The sequence below is a fragment of the Osmerus mordax genome, chromosome 2, assembly GCF_038355195.1.
Source record: "Osmerus mordax isolate fOsmMor3 chromosome 2, fOsmMor3.pri, whole genome shotgun sequence".
NCBI classification, from domain to species: Eukaryota; Metazoa; Chordata; class Actinopteri; order Osmeriformes; family Osmeridae; genus Osmerus; species Osmerus mordax.
The window spans coordinates 20543900-20564181 of record NC_090051.1 but is presented as its reverse complement, the minus strand read 5'-3'; the positions used below and the strand labels follow the sequence as shown (position 1 = coordinate 20564181).

Sequence of the window (20282 nt, the reverse complement as noted above, 5' to 3'; positions counted from 1 at the left end):
GAGAGAGAGAGAGAGGGGGGGGGGGGGGGAGACTTTCCACTCTATGCTAATTCATTTCTCATAACTTTGTCTCTGAGCCGCTGCTGGTCCGTTTCGTCTTTCCCTGTAATCTCAGAGTGGAGAGTCTGATGTAGTTAAGGTATTCTCTTTCCCTCCTCAGTGTCTCTCCTTTAAGGTATTCTCTTTCCGTCTCTCCGTCCTTCCTAATATGCTTCTACTCCTCCTCACCATCTCCTGTTACCCCTCCCTCCATTCTCTCATCAACTCTTCTCTCGCTCCGTCAATCCTTCCTTCTGTCTCTACCTTACCTCTCCCCCGCTCATTCATGTCTGTCAGTGGTTCTTCCTCCTCTCCCCTCTCCTCCTCCTTCCAACTCCGTCCATCTCTCCCTCCCATCTTCCCATCCTCCCCTTATATACACACTCAGCCCGCACCTCTTCCCTCCATCCTCGTCAGCATGAATACATTATGATCTGCACAATGGAGCCCCGCGTATTGTTTATGAATTACCAGCCTTGCGCCCAAACAAAGCCTATTTTCATAAGAAACCTCCATTTCATTTCAGCTCCAATTAGATTGCGGCCTGAAGAATGGGAGTTCTCAGGCCCTGGCCCCTGTGGATGGCAGGTCCTTTCACTTGCATTGAATGGAGCCTTATTGCTTTCCTATACAAAAGGAGCACGTGGGGGCCGGCTTTCAGACTAAAAACAGGCACCAAAAATGACTGGGAGACAGTAGCGTCTGACGTACAATAACAAACCTTTAAGAGGAGAAGGACACAGGGCCCTTATCCTCTCATCCATCAATTCATCCCTCGCTCTCCTTTCTTTCTTTCTCTCTTTCTTGTCGAGCGTTGCTTCATTGTACCACCTGGACATTGATGACAGGCAGTTGAAAGAAGGAAAAGGAGTGAAAGAGAGACAGAGAAAGGGAGGGGATGGGCTCTGTGCTTTTCTCTACAATACATGTCAAGACTAAATGATCACTGTCTGGAGAAAAGACAGGGAGGAATGAGCGACTGAGAAGGTAGGTGTGTGTGTGTTTGTGTGTGCCCCCGCTGTCCACAGGCGATTGATTCACATCTTTGTAAAGAAGTAAGAAAGCAAGAAAGAAGAAAGGGTGAACGGGAGAGGAGAGACGTTCCGGTAGGATGATCAATGCTGCAGGAGCCTGAGCCACACTGTGACGGTCTCTCCCAGCTGAAGGACACATTTACATTTTACAGACGCTTTTATCCAGAGCGACTTATGTAAGTACAGGGATATTCCCCCCGAGGCAAGTAGGGTGAAGTGCCTTGCCCAAGGACACAACGTCCTTTTTCACGGCCGGGAATCGAACCGGCAACCTTCAGATTACTAGCCCGATTCCCTAACCGCTCAGCCACCTGACTCCCACACACGCGGAGAAAGAGAGAGGGAGTTGGGCAAACAGGAGGGGAGGAGAGGGGGCTTACAGGGTTAGGGTCACTCGTCCACACCTGCTTTCCACTCCAGTAGAGAGGGAAGGATGAGAGTAAAGGAGAGCGCAGATTCGCTTCCCTCTCCAGTTGTGTCACGTTGATTAAAGTGCCAGGTACTTTAACACATACTGCTGCACACCACAACCTCCACCAAGTTACGAGGGTGTAGTGTTTACCTCCCAACCTTCCTCCGCACGGCGTGAAGGGTTGGTAGGAAGGTGGAGGTGATGAGGGAGGGGCTCCATGACCCAGTCGCCTCCCCCAACAGTCCCCCCGTATCTTCCAGCGCTTCGCTTTCTGCCGACCAGCCGGGTCCTGGTCCAACACGGCCGGTAAACGCTGCATAGGACCCCTGGCTCCCCCGGAGCCACGCCTCCCCGCCAACAATCACCACAATAATCACCACACCTCCGACCACCCTTCTTCTAGAAACACATTTATTTCTCCCAAAGGCTCATGGTTCAGCAGTATCTACACAGTGACAGTGAAGGTCCTTTACTGTACAACCCCCCCTCAGGACACCCCACCTAGCCACAACAGGGCAACACAGTGGACACGCAAATGCACAGTATCAGATTGCATGTATCGACTCAAAAAGTAAAGTAAAAAGTAAAAAACTTAAATAACATTGACAGAGGTGTCATAATGAGGTTGGACTGTATGCTAATTGTTCAGTACCGTATTAGATTGGAGACGTAATATTGCTTCGTAGTGTTTGGGTTGAGCCAGACCTCCAGGGCCAGTTCAGCCCATGCAGTCTGTTCTTGATCCCCAGGAGGGGAGGGGGGGGCGGAGGAACGAGGGGAGGAGGAACGAGGGGAGGAGGAACGAGGGGTGGAGGAGGGAGGACAGGATAGGAAGAGGGGAGGAGGATGGTGGTCGGAGAGAGGGGGGTTCTGGACAGTACAGCCCAGGTCTAGGTCAGAGAGGGGGGTTCTGGACAGTACAGCCCAGGTCTAGGTCAGAGAGGGGGGTTCTGGACAGTACAGCCCAGGTCTAGGTCAGAGAGGGGGCAGGGGGGTGAACAGTACCAGAGACCGGGTCACCCCCAGCAAGATAACGAAGTGGGAATGTTCTAGAACGTGAGCTTCCTGTGGGGAGCTTAATACCATCAGGCAGCGGCCCTCTGTGTCACAGTTATGTCTGTCTGTCTGTCTGTCTGTGTCTCTGAATGAGTCAGGACCAGTTGGCTTGTCAGTCAGGTCAGAGCCGGTGGGTCTCACAGCGGCCCTGACAGTCTACAGGCAGCAGGGAACCCAGGGGGCAGCAGGGAACCCAGGGGGCAGCAGGGAACCCAGGGGGCGTCTCCAGAGCTTTGACTGGAGGAAGGCCAGGAGTGCGCACACACACACAAATCCACACAGGTCTTCACCAGCTCATCACAGAGCTAACACTCACACACTTGCTTTCACACACACACACACACACACACACACATTCTTAGATGCCTCAAACAACCTGCACACACGCGCACACACTCATGGTCTCCACAGCTCATCTCACAGGTTGGTCTCGTCCCAGGTGGGGTCGTTCATGCTGTTGAGGACTCTCCTGACCACTTTCTCCAGATCCTTCCGGGCCTTCTGCTCCTCCTCCATGGACCTCCTCATCTTCTTGTTGTCCTGAGAAACAAAAACAACCGGATGATCACTTCCTGTTAACCAGCGCCTGGGGGCTTTTACAAGGTGCTAGGGTTACCTAAATAACAGAATTGATCAGATATTCTGTTGACCAAGCAAACACAGACTATACCAACCACTTTTGTGAATCTGTGATTTAATAGGAGTCGTGGGACATAGAGGGGACACTCACTTGTTTGAGGCCCTGGACCTCATCTCTCAGGGCATAGACCACATCCACCAGACTCCTGCAGAGACAGCACAGGGTTACTGAACACCTCACATCCACAGAGCACCAACAGCACAGGGTTACTGAACACCTCACATCCACAGAGCACCAACAGCACAGGGTTACTGAACACCTCACATCCACAGAGCAGCAACAGCACAGGGTTACTGAACACCTCACATCCACAGAGCACCAACAGCACAGGGTTACTGAACACCTCACATCCACAGAGCAGCAACAGCACAGGGTAACTGAACACCTCACATCCACAGAGCAGCAACAGCACAGAGTTACTGAACACCTCACATCCACAGAGCACCAACAGCACAGGGTTACTGAACAACTCATATCCACCCAGCACGGGCCAGCTGTCAACTGCAGAGCACAGCTGAATCAGATTGTCCTTGGGAGAGAAGCTCTGGAGAAAGAGGAGGCGGTGGAGGAGAGGGGTGGGGGAGAGGAGGAGGGGTGGGGTGGGGGAGAGGAGGGGGAGAATAAGAGGCCTTACTTCTCTTCGACTCCAGTTTGACCGTTGCGGTTGCTGTCCTGTACCGTGACCTTCTCCTCTCCTGGGAAGATGACCTGCGGCCCTGTGTCTCTCCGCGGTCCTGTTTCAACACAACACAGGGCAAGACCTCAGCATGGCCCCACCCACAGGCAGAGACCAATCACCGCACCTCGACGGGGAGCCGTCAGGTTATTGGCTGTATCCGAGACACCGGTTAGACCTTTTGCCGTTGACAGGACACGGACAGAAACAAAACAGGTTCACAAACTGACAACTGTGGAGAGGTAGGGGGTTAGTCATGCTCTTATTGGACGACAGACAGGACGAAGGACAGGACGGAAACCAAAGGAAACAGGAAGCAGAGACAGGAAGAGGAGAGCTGATCACCCCTGGTAACCCGATATGAGGGCACAACTCCACACAGTGCACCATGTCGACTTCACCCGTCTCTCTCCAACGGCACCAAAACAACACCGACATGAGCTTCACTTCTGACAAATCACATCAATGCCGGTGTCTAACAAAAGGACAGGTTTATTCAAAACTCAAACGATACAGCGGTGCTGCTCCTGGGTACGCCAGTCTGTGTACATGATGTCACAATCACAGTAAAGGCGCCATTGACAACGTAATACAGTAGCATCATCACACGTGGTCACAAAAGTCACCCACCCCCCCCCTCCCCCCCGCCCATCCTCCTCTCTCACAGGAAATCAAGTGTGTTTTTTTATTTATTCATTTGTTCTTGTATGTTTGTAACCACAGAATACACCTCAGTCACAAAGTAGAACACACAACATGTTGACGGACAGTCTCAGATCAAATAATCATAGATTCTTTTTGCTCCATGACAACCACTATATACAAGACAACGGAGAATTAAGTCTCGCCTCCCTTCCCGCACACATCATTCCTCACTGTTTCGATATATCCATTTGTGTTGACAGTTTCCAGAGGGCAGATAAGCAGTTCACATCAGAATGATCCTGTACAATGATGTCTCTTTTATATTCCAAACTCTCGTCTTGGATGCTCACCCAGTAAATTGAGGTGGTGGATGTACACTATGGATGAAGTTGGCCTATTTACACACAGCAACACAGAATACAGGACTTACATTATCACCCATTATGACGACCATCACACACAGACTCCGGGCTGTGTGACACAGAGAGGTGCAGGGTGGCTCCTCGGTGACAGAAGCCACCGTTGGGTTGCTTTGTACCGCAGAGATTGTGCAAAAGAAATGACTTTACAACACTTGATGTCATACAACGCTTCAGTGTGTAAACTTTGACACAGTTCCGTCAACTGAAAAGGACCACAGTAGCTTCGTGGTTAGAGGAATCATTTTTTTTTGTACTTATTTTGTAAACATTGACAGACACACATAATAAAATCAAATAAAAATCGAGGAAAACAAAAGAAAACTGAATAAAATAAAAAATAAATAATTTGATAAATAACACGACCCATATGTTTTCCAGGTACCACTGACAGAGTAACTGTGGGAAGAGACTAATAGTCCCTGGCAGACAGTTATCTGAGATTAACGATCAATACTGTAAAAATACTTCTGCATAAAAATAGTAATCGGCGCATGGGGTTGCAATATAGAGAATGTTTGCTTTACAAGAGAATCAACAACCCTGTTTGGTGTATATCACTGGTCTGGTCCTGTGGTAGCAGTCTGGTAACATGGACACAGTTAAATCTGTAAATAATACATTATTAAAGACTATTCCTGATTCTAATATCCTCAAAATACAGGGACTACAGGGTTTTAATAAACCACACAACTGTCATATTTAACCTAGATCATTCCAGGAAGTGGACAGAGAGTCAGTAGGATTCTCTGAGGTGCCTGGCCCCAGTCACAACCAGTCCCATCAGTAACTCTGCCTTCCTAACAGCTGTACCACACTTCACACCCGGGGCCTCACCACCCATTGGCTGGACTGGAATTCTGCCTTTTGGGACAGATCCTCACATCTCCCAGGACACAGAGAGACTGGCCTGGAGCAGGTGTAAGGGGCTTAGTGGTTTGTGGAAAGGCAGGAACATAGAATGTGCCAGGGGCCAAGCATGCTTACAGGAAGTATGGGGTACTGTCTTCACTGCTCGTCCTCGTTGTTACCCTAACCCTTATCTGTATATCCAATCAACTGTCAATCGTCCATCAAGAATATTTGTTTCTACAGATTTCCATGGTAACCTGACCAACTTCCCTGTCGGCCTACTGGAGACCCACAATGCTTAGCACCTATGCTATTGATGACTAGAATGAATGGTATTGGACAGTTTGTCCAAAGCTACTCCAGGTAGACAAATCTGATCAGATGACTCAGTACTTGCTTGTCATGCAGTGTGCTGAGGAAAACGTAAAATACTGCCGTGTATTGAAAGAGGAAATTAATAAAAACATAACATGATATTGAAAACACAACGGCTTCTAAAAAATAAACTGTCATCATACAATATATTCATGGAAATGCTACTGTGATACCTAACAGAGCTTGATCATGGTTTTAGTGTGTGTGTGTGTGTGTATAAGTGTGTGTGTCCCAAAGCTTTGCTGTGCAGGACTTTCATAATATTTAAGTTTATGTCACACATGTACATAGCAGCAGGCAAGCTGCATGTTGGACATTCAGTAGAAGAACAGAACAAGATAAATAGAATGAGATCACTTCCTGAAACACATCTGAATATCAGACAGGAAACCTCAAGGTCCCCACTTCCCCCCCCACCCCCCCCCACCCCCCCCCCCCCCACTCTCTCCTCCCCCCACTCTCTCCTCCCCTCACTCTTTCTAAAGACCCAACTATACTATCATTTCACTATTGTAATATTAGCTAACAGCATCCCAACACAGAAGGTACAACAAGAAGGGGGTACATTCATGAAAGAATGGGACTACACTACCCAACATGACTACAGAGGGAGAGGAGGTACAATAAGGGAGAGTGGTCAAGGCAACAGGGAGATACTGCTTCAACACATTCAAACAAACAGTCCAAACTGAATAAATAAACAAATAAATAAATCAACAACAGACAAAAAAAAAATTATAATTAAATAACATAAATAAATTAAACTTCAAAAAAAGTTTCGTTTTTCTTTTTCTTTTAAGTTTCACCACGGGGTTACTTAAGAGGTAAGTGCTCTGGATTTATGGTACGGGGCAGCACGGTGCGTTGCAGGGCTGGACGGGGTCGTTTTTTTTTTGTTTAGTTCTGATGAGAGATGCAGCTCTTACGCGACACAGAGCCCATTCTGTAAGAGTGGCTGGTCCAGATGGAGTCATAGTCAGAGTCCTCTGATTGGTCGGAGGTCACCTCGGGGCGTGACACGCTGCTACGGCGGCCCGGAGGGTCCACACTGGACCGATCTACGTCTGCCAGGACGTGGTTATGCATCAGGTCAGTGCCCTGCCAGGCTGGGGGGGCATGGAGGGTAGGGAGGAGGAGGGAGGGGGGGGGTGGTAGAAGAAGGTGGGAGGAGGGATGATGGGGGAGGGGGAGGAGGGATGATGGGGGAGGGGGAGGAGGGGAGGGGCAGGAGGGGTATTGCATGTAGAGAGGAAGGGAGGTGAGCGGAGTTTGTGTGTGGGGGGGGGGTGGCGCCCAAACGCATGCGATGACGGAGATGAAAATCATAAAACATAACCAACGGAAAATGCCGGATGGATGATGGACGAACCAAAAGAAAAAAAAACGTGGTGGCGAGGGGGACAACCGAGGAGAACGGATGGGCAAACAAGGAGAACGAGGTTAACAAACGTCAAATCAGAGCGATGCCAAACAGAGTGAGAAATGAAGGAGAGAGAGACAGACAGAAAGAGAAGCAACTGTTAGAAGAAGAGTTAGGAGCAGCAACAGACTTCAGATCCAACACACAACATGAATAAACACAGACCTTAGGTGTTTTGAGTGTGTGTGCATGGACAACATGTACATGTATGGTATGTTTGTGGGGAGGGGGGGCTGTGTCTTTATCTGTATGTGTCTGGGTGCCTGTGTGTGTATACGTGTGTGTGTGTGTGTGTGTGTGTGTACATGTGTGTGTAAGTGTGTGAGTACATGTGCGTGTAAGTGTGTGTGTACGTGTGTGTACGCTTACTGGAGTTGAGGGTTTGCCTGGTCTTGGCGCTGGTGCAGTACGCCTCGATCACCTTCAGGATCTGAGCATCCTCCTCTAGAGCAGCAGTACCTGGAGAGAGGAGGAGAGGAGGAGGAGGGACGAACAGGGGGAGGTAGAGAAGGAAAGAGGGAAGTGAGAGGAGATGACACAGAGATTAGAGAGGTCCAGAGAAGAGATCCATAAGGAAGGAGGCAGGAGGGAGACTCACTTTTCCTCAGGGCGAACTCCTCATCAGACTGCTTCCTCTCTGGCTTCCTCTTAGGAAGCAGCTTTTTCACACTCTTAGGGCTCTTACTGAGGTCCTGGAGGGTGCGAGGGGGGAGGAGGGGCGAGAGGTAAAGACACAGTCAGGATGGAGAGCAAAACAGTAGGATCAACAATGGAGAACAAATATTTTCTTTGTATTTTAAACACACATTATCTCTCTCTCTCCATCTCTCTCTCAAACACACACACTCGCTCCAGGAGCCCCTCACCTCCTTGTAGCAGAGGGCGGCAGAGGGCCGTAGCGGGGGCGCGGGCCGCAGGCAGCTCAGGCTCCAGGGCTTGGGCGTGTTGGGGGGCTCCAGGGGGCCCCACATCACTGTGCTGTGGGGGGCGCCGTGGGAGGACGGGTGGGGCAGCGTGTGGTAGGCCGGCGCCACTGTCATGGCCCTGCCTTCAGCGTGGCGCGACGGAGTCAGGGGGTGGGAGGGCAGCTGGGGGGTGGGAGGGGGGAAGGGGGGGGGGGGAGTAGGAGGGGAGTTATTGAGAGGATGCTGAAACATGATGGTGGATTGAAAGCGTGTGGGGTATGGACTGTGTGTGTGTGTGAACATATGTTAATTAAATAAATTGTGGGGCATGTGAGACCAGGGACAATTGCTATGGTGTGTGTGATTGTGTGTGTGTGTGTGCTTGTGTGATTGCGTGTGTGTGTGATTGCGTGTGTGTGTGTTACCGTGTGGCAGGGCACGCTGAGGGGCTTGTGGCTCGGGGCGCTGGCGTTGGTGTGTTTGGACAGTCGTGTCAGGTGGTCTACCCAGTCCTGGAGGTCCTGCTGGGTGTTACAGATCACCTGCACACGCTCAAACTCCCTCCCTGAGGAAACAAACACACTCATTACACACACACACACACACATTCAAGCATTTCACACACTCATTACACACACACACACTCAAGCATTTTACACACTCTACATTAATCTGAAAATCCATCCACATGCATCCACACCAAGTCTGACAAGCTCTCTCTCTCTTTCTCTCTCTCTGTCTCTCTGTCTCTCTCTTTCTCTCTCTCTCTCTCTCTCTCTCTTTCTCTCTGTCTCTCTCTTTCTCTCTCTCTCTCTCACACACACACACACACACACACAGTCAAGGTCGTCTTACCCGAGAGCTCAAAGGCGTTCTTGTGAGCCTCACAGTCCTCTAGTCTGTTCACTGACATCCCAGCCAGAGGCAGCTTCCCCTGGAGGGAGGGAGGGATAGGGAGTGAGGGAGAGGGAGACAAAAAGAGATCCGTGGAGAGAGAAAACATTATCAGCGTCTGGTTTGGTAAGACTTGGTAAGGATTGGTAAGACTGTAAACAACGTGTTTGGTTCTAGGGGTTCTGGTTCTAGGGGTTCTGGTTCTAGTTCCGTCCTGACAGGGACGATGAAGGCTAGGGGTCAGGGGTCAGACCTGGAATATGAAGCCGCTCATCCTGGGGCTGGCAGACAGCATGAGGAGCACGTGAGGGAAGAGCATGAGGTAGCGCTCACACTTGTCCTGCAGGGGGAGACAGAGAGTCACATCAGAAAACAGGACACTGCATGAGAGGGAGGGAAGGTCTACGTATGTGTATGTTTGCATATTGAGGGAGAGAGAGAGAGACAGCGAGAGAGAGACAGCGAGAGAGCGAGAGAGAGCGAGAGACAGCGAGAGAGCGAGAGAGAGCGAGAGAGAGAGAGAGAGAGCGAGAGACAGAGAGAGAGAGAGAGAGAGACAGACAGTACCTCTGCCCCCGTGCTGAGCACCAGGATGTGGCTCATGTACAGGACAGAGCCCAGGGTCCTGATGTCGTCTCCCTCCCACAGGCGGATGGACTCAGTGAGAATCTGCAGCTCCAGCTCCTTACGCTTCCTCACCTCCTGACACTGGGCCTGACACACACACACACATTAGCTGCTCATACACACACATTAGACATGAACACAGACATAGTGATGTTGTGGCCAGTGTCCAGATGTCCAGACAGAGGCTAGCTGGAGAGGGACCTACAGACAAGCTCTTGAAGGAGGCCATGCACTTCTGGATGTCTGGACGATCAGGGTGGCTCTCCTACAGGGAGACACACACACACACACACACGGGTCAGAAGGCCTCGACAGATCTACACTCCTGGTAGTCCTTTACTGATGCTTTGTTGATGTCAGGCATAATGATTCTAGTGTCAAAAGTAGATGCACACAGACAGTCAGACAGACAGACAGGCAGACACACAGAGAGAGGCAGACAGACACACACACAGACAGGCAGACAGACAGACAGGCAGAGGCAGGCAGAGAGAGGCAGACAGACAGACAGACAGACACAGACAGGCAGACAGACAGGCAGACAGACACACAGAGAGAGGCAGACAGACACACACACACACAGACAGGCAGACAGACAGACAGACACACACAGGCAGACAGACAGGCAGACAGACCTCCATGTGTCTCTCCAGCTCCTTGAGCAGGGTGGGGTACTTATCCAGCCTCATGAAGGGCTTGCTGAGCCCAGTGGTCAGGGTGAGGATGCCTGGGGTGACAGCACCCCTCCCCTCCATAAACTCCCCCAGCTCCTCACTGAGAATGGGGGAGGGAGGGGGGGGTAGAGAGAGAGACAGACACAGAGAGAGATATGAATTTAGAAAAACAATGTTCATCAATACAATCCAGGGATTACTGAAAGCCGGCATCAACATCAACCGTGTTGACATGATGACTCGTAAGTTGCCAGGCAGACTTGGGTCTGGTGTCTGTCGGTGCCTACCTGTGCTGGGTGAGCACGTTGACAGCCGAGGGGTGGTTGGAGCAGTAGCCCACGTACAGAGCCTTCATCTGGGGCATGAGGTTGAGGAAGAAGCCTCCGACCTTCTGCTGGCTCTCTGGCAGCCTGGGGGAGAAGGAGATCTGGTGAGAACTCACAATCAGAACAAACAATCAACACACTGTAATACCACAGCCCACCACTAGATGTCTCTGCATACCAGAAGACTCACTGCATAGTCACCGACTGAATTTTTCCAACTCTCCGGACAATATAAACAGCAACAGACAAATTCAACCATTTTATCGACTGATCGCCCGCAGAGCACGACCGCACGGGACCGAGACGATTGCATCAGACCATCATGAGTCACGGAATGACCTTGTGCCGATTGGTGGAGCTGTACTGGAGGGAGGGACTTACTTGGTGCACTCCTCCAGGGATTGGACGAGCATCTGCTGGAAAGTGCTGATCTCCTCCAGATTCCCCAGGATGAGAGAGACATCGGACGTGGTCAGCCTGTTAAAGGAGCGGGGAGGGGAGGGGGGGGGGGAGGAGGAGAGAAAGGAGAGAGGTGAGGGGTGTGATATATGAAGACCATGAATTTACCCCGGATAGACGACTGGAATCCGCCTGACCTGTACCTGTCCGTGCTCTGCAGGGATCTCAGGTATGTAGTCAGGAGACTCTGCAGGTCCTTGGAATACTCAGTCTCTGTTTCTAGAATGTTCTGCAAAACCTACAGCGGGAAAGACAGAGAGATGTGAGAACAAAACATTTCAGAAAGATAAGTCATTTAGAGAAACAGCGAGGTGTGGATCTTATAATGATGGTTTTTCCTCGACTAAGTCCCGACCCCCTAGCCATGACCCCTGACCCCATTTCATTTTTATTTTAGTAATTTAGCAGACACTCTTATCCAGAGCGACTAACAGTAAGTACAGGGACATTCCCCCCGAGGCAAGTAAGGTGAAGTGCCTTGCCCAAGGACACAACCTTCTGATTAATAGCCCGATTCTCTAACCACTCAGCCATCGTACTCCATTCTGACCTCTACCTCTCCCTAGTCTAACCCAGTTAGCAGTCATCATGTGTACAGTTCACACTAACATGTCCACATTACATCAGACGTACGAAGGGCCAGGCCAGGAAGTGGGCAGGGAAAGGGCAAACCAGGAAGGGGGCAGGGAAAGGGCAGGGAAAGGGCAAACCAGGAAGTGGGCAGGGAAAGGGCGAACCAGGAAGTGGGCAGGAAGGGGGCAGGGAAAGGGCAAACCAGGAAGGGGGCAGGAAAGGGCAAACCAGGAAGGGGGCAGGAAGGTGCAAACCAGGAAGTGGGCAGGGAAAGGGCGAACCAGGAAGTGGGCAGGGAAGGGCAAACCAGGAAGTGGGCAGGGAAAGGGCAAACCAGGAAGTGCTTACCAGGTTGTAGTAAGTCTTGCTGATGGCGGATGTGTCCAACCCTTTGGGGGGGCTCTTCAGGGTCCCAGACTTGGGCGACACCTGTTTATCTGTGAGGAGGGAAACAATGGATGAGTTTCAGTCGATCAGTTTCTCCACACACCGTCCCCTGACGCTTCTCATTGATCAGCCCTAATCAATTACTCCCCATTGAATTCTCCTCTTACTGAGAGCACAGGCAGGAGCTGAAGGAGGGGGCAGAGAGACACAGACAGAGAGAGAGAGAGAGAGAGGGACAGAGAGAGTGACAGAGAGAGTGACAGAGAGAGTGACATAGAGAGTGACAGAGAGGTATTGTGAGAGTCAAAGTGTAAATAGAAGGACAGAGAGAGGGAGAAATAGAGAGAGAGACATAGAGAGAGAGGGGTTGGAGACAGACACAAACAAAGAAAGGCATTAAGAGACCAACAGACTTAGAGAGCCATTTCAAGAGACAGAGATACATTAAGATACAGAGAGAGAGACCTTAAGAGAAAGCCAGAGAGAGACATTAAGATACAGAGAGAGAGACATTAAGAGAGAGAGAGAGAGAGAGAGAGAGAGAGAGAGAGAGAGAGAGAGAGAGAGAGAGAGAGAGAGAGAGAGAGAGAGAGAGAGAGAGAGAGAGAGAGAGAGAGAGAGAGAGAAGGGATACATACCACTGCCTTTGACCTCACGGACATAGTTGCTAGGGAACCAGCCGGTCTTGCCGCCGAGCGAGCCCTCCCACCACCCTCCCTCCTCCTGCCGGCTCACGCTGATGATGTCACCCTTGGAGAAGGACAGCTCGTCCTCATTGGTCTGCTGAAAGTTAAACTTCGCCTTCACCAGGACCTGCTGCCCACTGCTTTCACACATGTCCTGTGGGGGGAGGGGGGGGCACAGAGAGGGGAGGAGGGTGTTGGAAAGGAAGGTGGAGGGGTTGGGGAGAGGGGGAGGAGTTACAGAGAAGAAGATGGAGAGTTTGGGGGAGGGAACAAGGAACAAGAGTTAGAGTGTAAAAATAGCCCTCAAAAGACTTCTGCAGGGGTAGTGACTCTGTGTGTGTGTGTGTGTGTCTCACCAGACTGCGGAACTGGTTCTGGAGCTTGGAGGATCGTCCCAGAGCTGACTGGGAGGATAGTGAGTCGAAAGACTTGATCCTGTGGGCCGAGGAATGGCGAGCACACACACTGTCACTGCCCACGCCGATGTCTGGAGAGAGGAGAAAGAGCTCTGCGTTAGAGATATACACCCCCAAAACCACACACACACACACTTTCTACCTACCTGCAGTGACTTTGTTGAGGGCCACCAGACTGTTGAGCACCTTGGAGAAGTTCAGCCCCAAAAGCAGCTCACTGGCTTCAAAAGGCTGGAGGAGAGAAGGAGAGGAGACAAGGAGAGGGGACGAGGTGGGGAGGAGGGGAGAGGAGGAGAGGAGGAGAGGAGATGAGGGGGGAATGAGGGGAGGAGAGGAGGGGAGAGGAGGAGAGGAGACGAGGGGGGAATGAGGGGAGGGAGAGGAGGGGAGAGGAGGAGAGGAGACGAGGGGGGAATAAGGGGAGGGAGAGGAGGGGAGAGGAGGAGAGGAGACGAGGGCGAATGAGGGGAGGGAGAGGAGGGGAGAGGAGACGAGGGGGGAATGAGGGGAGGGAGAGGAGGGAGAGGAGGAGAGGAGACGAGGGGGAATGAGGGGAGGGAGAGGAGGGAGAGGAGGAGAGGAGACGAGGGGGGAATGAGGGGAGGGAGAGGAGGGAGAGGAGGAGAGGAGACGAGGGGGGAATGAGGGGAGGGAGAGGATGGAGAGGAGAGGAGACGAGGGGGAATGAGGGGAGGGAGAGGAGGGAGAGGAGGAGAGGAGACGAGGGGGGAATGAGGGGAGGGAGAGGAGGGAGAGGAGAGGAGACGAGGGGGAATGAGGGGAGGGAGAGGAGGAGAGGAGACGAGGGGGGAATGAGGGGAGGGAGAGGAGGGAGAGGAGAGGAGACGAGGGGGAATGAGGGGAGGGAGAGGAGGAGAGGAGACGAGGGGGGAATGAGGGGAGGGAGAGGATGGAGAGGAGACGAGACGAGGGGGGAATGAGGGGAGGGAGAGGAGGGAGAGGAGACGAGGGGGGAATGAGGGGAAGGAGAGGAGGGGAGGGGGGAATGAGGGGAGGGAGAGGAGGGAGAGGAAGAAAAGAGAAATGGAGCATAGCCAGTCAGTGAAAGGTCAGTGAATGCATGTGCCAGAACTGATTGGCAAAGCCATTTCCTGCGTGAAAATCGTTCCCCTATTCAGCGGACACAGTTCTGTGTATTCACTGACACAGTGGCAGTGCCAGACGGATCAATACCTTCATCCCACCCTCAGTGTCCTCCAAAACAAAGTACCCAGACACACTAATAGGTCCACATGTACACACACACCACCACCACCACCACCCATCTCTTCATTAAGCTTGGAACAGTCTTTCCTTGACATTCAAAGTTCTTTGATGTAGAGAGTTGCTCTATTTAAAATGTAGAACTTAGTATAGGCTGTAGGTACGAGATACTGGTTCCGTCTCTCCCTCTCTCCCTCTCTCCCTCTCTCCCTCTCTCCCTCTCTCTCTCTCTCTCTCTCTCTCTCTCTCTCTCTCTCTCTCTCTCTTACTGGAGAAACTGGTCCTGTCTCTCTCTGTAGATATTGATCCTGTATTTCTCTCTCTCTGTAGATACGGATCCTGTCTCTCTCTCTCTCTCTCTCTCTCTCTCCCTGGAGAAACTGGTCCTGTATGTCTCTCTGGGGTTACTGAAATACTAAACATTTGAGTTAACCAGTCTGGTGCTGTCTTTCTGTGTAGTGAAAGGAGGGGCAATTGGAGTGAACTAGCACTGTTCTTTCCTCCCTTTCCTTCCTTCCCTCCCTCTCCTCCCTCCCTCCCTCCCTCCCTGCCTCCCTCTCCTCCCTCCCCCCTCCCTCTCCTCCCTCCCTCCCTAATACCAGGGCAGAGTGGGTGACAGTTTCCTCTCGGTCCAGTGCCACCGAGGGTGAGTGAGATTGGAGTCCCTTTTATTTTCCGCTCTGATTACAGATACCCCCGGGGAGAATCTGTGTGTTTGTGTCGGTGGATATGGATGTGTGTGTGTGGAGTTTGGTGTGTGTAGATGTGTGTACCTGTGCGTTTGTATGTATCTGTGTGTGTATGCTGTCCTATTGTCCAAGTCTATATTTATCCAGCTCTTCTAGATAGACTGTCCTGTCATCTGGAAGGATCCTTTCCTCTCCACCCTACTTTTCCTCTGCTCTCTCTTTCCTCTTCCTCTATTCTTCCCTCCCTCTCTTCCTCCTCGTCCTCCACTACCCCCGTCGTCTTGCTCTCCCTCTCCTACCCCTTTCTTCTCTTCTTTTTCTCCTCATTTATCTATTTCCTCTTCTTCTGCTCTACTCTCCCTCTCCTGTCCTCCACTTCCTCTCTCCTCTTCCTCTCCTCCACTCCCTCCTCCTCCTCTTCCTCTCCTCCACTCCACTCCCTCCTCTCCTCCACTCCCTCCTCTCCTCCACTCCCTCTCCTCCTCCACTCCCTCCTCTCCTCCACTCCCTCTCCTCCTCCACTCCCTCCTCTCCTCTCCTCCACTCCCTCTCCCCCTCTCCTCCACTCCTCCTCCACTCCCCTTCTGGTATTATTTGGAGCTCAGCTGGGCTGTCACTGCATATTACTGTGGGGCATCACTAAATTAATAGGACAGACTGGGTCCATGCCCACACACACACACACACACACACAGGATTTATAGGAATCCTTTGGTCCCTATTACTCAGAGATGTAGTGGTAGAAAGACCTTCTCGAAGACCAGTAAAACTGCACGGACCTTGCTTGCCCGGAGACAGAATAATGGGAGTGTGATGTCATAACCAACACAGTACTAACCAGTCACTGCTTCAGATGGGGGGCTTTAGAATGAAAAGCCATTTTGACTAACTTCCTTAACAAGGCTTCCTTATTTTACTTCTGTCCCACCTGTTATGGGGATAGGTTTAGCTCTGTGGTTAGAGCATTCAAATACGTTCGATTCCCAGCTGTGCAAAAATGACGTTGTGTCCTTGGGCAAGGCACTTCACCCTACTTGCCTCGGGGGAATGTCCCTGTACTTACTGTAAGTCGCTCTGGATAAGAGCGTCTGCTAAATGACTAAATGTAAATAAATGTGTTATATTTTAGGGTTTAGGTCTTTCTTCCTTCCTGAGTTAGGCCGGGGTCAGGGGTCAGGCTGCAGGGTGAGATGGTGTGCGAGGTACCTGAGGCCAGTCAGATTGAACCAACTCGTCACTCCTCCCCAGCACGCTCGTAAGAGTGACAAACACAACATAACTGTGTTGATGCCAAGAACACACCCATCAGGACTTTAAAGTGCTGGCATTCATGCAGACATACACACACACACACCCACACACACACCGCCCTAATCTGCTGGTCGAGCTCCAGTACCTGGAGGCTGCAGTTCTCTGGAGTTTGGAGGGGACCCAGGATAGCCTGGCCTGGCTAGCCTAGCCTGGCTAGCCTAGCCTGGCTAGCCAGCCAGGCTAGCCTAGCCTGGCTAGCCAGCCATACAGATGGTGAGATGTGTGTACCACCACCATAATACAGATACTCTTATTAATGTGGCATGCACGCACGCACGCACGCACGCATACACACACGTGTACCGTTTCCATCATCAGCGCACACACACAGACACACACACATACATAAACACATGCATACACACACACACACACTACTGTGTGTGCACACTACTTTCTAAAGCTGCTTAGGGGAGCAAGACATGAACATGGTTACAGCATGGGGCAAGCAGGTTGCCAGACTGATCCCACACTGACTAGTCTGACGCCCTTCACAGTAATGGACAACACTGGTGGGAGCCACAACAGACACACACAGCCACACACAGCAGTGTGTCCATTAGGAAGCACAGTGGATGCCTGGTACCTTGTTATCATTTCTCAGAGTAGTGAAGACGTCTGTGAGAGCTCGGCTAAAACCTCTAACAGTTGTTTACCGGTACTACGACAGAAGTAGATCCAGAATCAATCTCAACTTTATCTTGAACAGCTCATGAATCTTTACATCTATCCATCTCTCTCTCCACCCCCATCCCCCTCTCTCTCGCTCTCTCTCTCCAGACTTCGTAAGGAGAGTCTATGTCGAAGAATACTGAGTGTTGTTGTCCAAAACGGGTGGGTTCAATGACCCCTCTATGTAATCTCACAGCACAACACTGTTCTGTGTGAGTCCTTAGTTCTCACAGAACTGGGCTTGGTCAAAAACCCAACACAACCTTTACAGCTGTAAACCGTCCTTGGTCTTCAGTAGCAAGCTAGTCTTTCCCTCCAAAAATAATTGAAATGGTCATAAAAGATGTGTTTTAGAGTACATAATTGGATGAGAATCCAACAGAACTATCAAAATACTGTAGGCTATATGTGTACTGCGAATATAATTGTCGTGACATAGTCATAATAAGGACAACTAAAGTCGTTCAGGTCAGCTCTCACTAGAACTATCCATTTCTCAATAATTACTGAAAGGTGACATAAACGTTCAGATATCAAGAGGATATGAATTACATCGCCACGCATTAAGTGAAAGCTTTTCATGAGATTTGGTAGCCCTCGGCAATCGGCTGTTAGCTACAATGTATCAACTATGTGGGCTGTAAGATAGACCTATTTGTTAAACTGCCAAAGTGTTACATTATTTTATTTAGATGATGTTGCTAGAGTTTTACGATACTGCCCTGAAGCAAGAACCACGACTTCAGACTACAAGATACACAAGCCTCCTTCTCCACTAGCCCGCCCGGGTGATGGTGATTGTTCTCGGCTAACCACTCCTCCCACTGTCAACCTCCGTCCGTCCACTCGGCGCTCCATTGTTTATTGTACCAGGTCAGAACCGCCACACATTGGGGGACATGCTACGTTAATGCTTCTAAAGTTTACAAATATGGGAGTGTGTGTTGATCACAAAGTTTGTATGCTTGTGGTATTATTTTGAGATCTTACCTCGACGCGGAAAGACGTGCAGCCTTTTAGAAACTCCTTTATGTTGCTCAAGCACTCGCCGTCGTTCTTAGGTTCTTGGTAGACCTGTAGGACCGAAACACCGATTTTGAGTAAATCCTGCAAATTCCAGGCACTGCAAACGTTTTCTGTACTTTCGAATTCTCCAGGTCGTGGATTAAAACGTCCAGAATCGATAGACAGGTTTAAATAGCTACAGTGTGTGTGCCCAGATTGCCATCCTGACCACAGACCGTGGAATGAGCTTCAACAAATCCCGCAGTGGGGAAGTAGACGTAGGATCGGGGGAAATGACGTTGGCAAATAGGATCTCCAAGCCACGATAACACAGTTTATGGGAGGACCGAGATGTTGAGATGTTAATATGGCTCCTCTGAAGACTATTAATAAAGAGGTGTAAGGGAGGGAACATCTGAATAAAGCTGGCCAGTGTCCACATATTGATTGTTACTTAAATATTCAGATAGTATAACCAGCATTTATTTCACTGACTACTCCACTCACCGAAACGAATTAACATAAAAATTACATTATAATTGTACTATACAGAAAACAACAGGTTCGTTGTATTACAGTCCATGCTACATAACATGTAGGCCTAATGGCCTATCATCAATAAGTAAACACCTAGATGTACATTCGCTCATCTTCATTCACTGCAGTATGTATCGTTAAACTATATTACACAATCCCTTTCTAAGATCACAACTGATGCCAAGGATATCTGATGCTTTAGTTGCTGTTTGGGCATGTGTGACTCTCACTGTCGGTCCCGTGAGGCGAATCAGTGAGAAGAGAGCTGCCTCTGCAATATGTCAAAATGTCCCATTTTGCCCCGGAGAAACCCCCGCTCTCTCAAATCCTGTCAAAAGCCACACGAGATTAAGAGGAGACCATACTCTGTAAAAGAGGCCAGAGTGTTTGGGGTAGACTACATAAGCTTTGAGACTAGACAATAAATACTACACTGTAGCTTTAAACGGGGAGAGGGTCTCAACGTCTATGCGCTTTTGCAGTCAATGGCGTCGGCCCTCGCTAGTGGTCTATATAGATATCATCAACATCCCTAGCTGTTGGTCCGTACAATGTAGGCTGTGTGTCAAACATTCAGTTACAGGGCTGTACATACTACACGACGGACTTAATACCGCGTAATACGCTTTAGTAGACTCCAATATAGGCTACACAAGACATAGGCTGTTTTGTCTAGGAAAAATAAAGCATATCGATATTGATTACACCGACTCAAACCTACGCCTAGGAAATAATTCCAGTTTGTGCAAAGCAAATGTTTCTCATCAATTTGTCTCTGCTAAGCCAATTTTACGCATAGGGCTAGCATGTATTTATGTCTGTATCCTATGTCTGAAATACGTGAGTGACATATGTGAAACAATTTGGTGCCGTTTTTAGGGACAATGACCCGCGCTCTCGTGACCTACAAAAGAATCTTCATGGACCACTGGTCAAAGAGAAGCGGGATAACAAACCGCGTCATGTCACGGTTCTCGGCCGCTAGACGCGCCGAACGGGGCGGGCAATATGGGGGAACACAAGCGGCATAATTGCCCTTACTTTCTCCGTAGAACCAGGGCTGAGCCGCTCCAACAGTCTACACAACACCACCCCATCTTTGAGAGATGTCTGAAGAAATGCCTCGGGATCCGAGATGGTCTTTTTCGGTGATTCCAGCACCCCGAGCGTGATCAACCATGTAACCGTCTGTTCCGCCGAATTCATGGCCCCGATGCACGGCAGAAATCCAACGAAGCGGCGGGGACGGGGGTTAGTGTGTTTTAAATAGCTACCCCTGTCAAAACCACCCGGCCGTTAAAACAAAAACATAATCAATCCAGTATTGGA

At 50.3% G+C, this 20282-nt stretch overlaps 1 protein-coding gene across 3 annotated transcripts; it reads right to left on the bottom strand.

The window, feature by feature from the left end:
- Positions 1–1908: 1908 nt before the first annotated feature.
- arhgef7a (Rho guanine nucleotide exchange factor (GEF) 7a) lies at positions 1909–20282 on the bottom strand. Of its 3 annotated transcripts, XM_067256846.1 has the most exons (22): positions 19995–20282; positions 18402–18485; positions 13662–13746; positions 13456–13586; positions 13052–13253; positions 12375–12463; positions 11597–11691; positions 11376–11471; positions 10956–11078; positions 10630–10768; positions 10200–10259; positions 9935–10081; positions 9621–9707; positions 9329–9407; positions 8899–9038; positions 8435–8656; positions 8167–8260; positions 7938–8027; positions 7075–7254; positions 3816–3915; positions 3272–3326; positions 1909–3081 (listed from the first exon to the last, which is right to left on the bottom strand). In XM_067256846.1, the coding sequence occupies exons 1-22, from the start codon at positions 20157–20159 to the stop codon at positions 2959–2961; spliced, it is 2586 nt and encodes an 861-aa protein (XP_067112947.1). In that variant the 5' UTR covers positions 20160–20282; the 3' UTR covers positions 1909–2958. The 3 variants fall into 3 exon arrangements, with proteins under 3 accessions (XP_067112947.1, XP_067112928.1, XP_067112938.1); XM_067256827.1 differs by lacking the exon at positions 7075–7254 and having other exon boundaries at positions 11591–11691; XM_067256837.1 differs by lacking the exon at positions 7075–7254.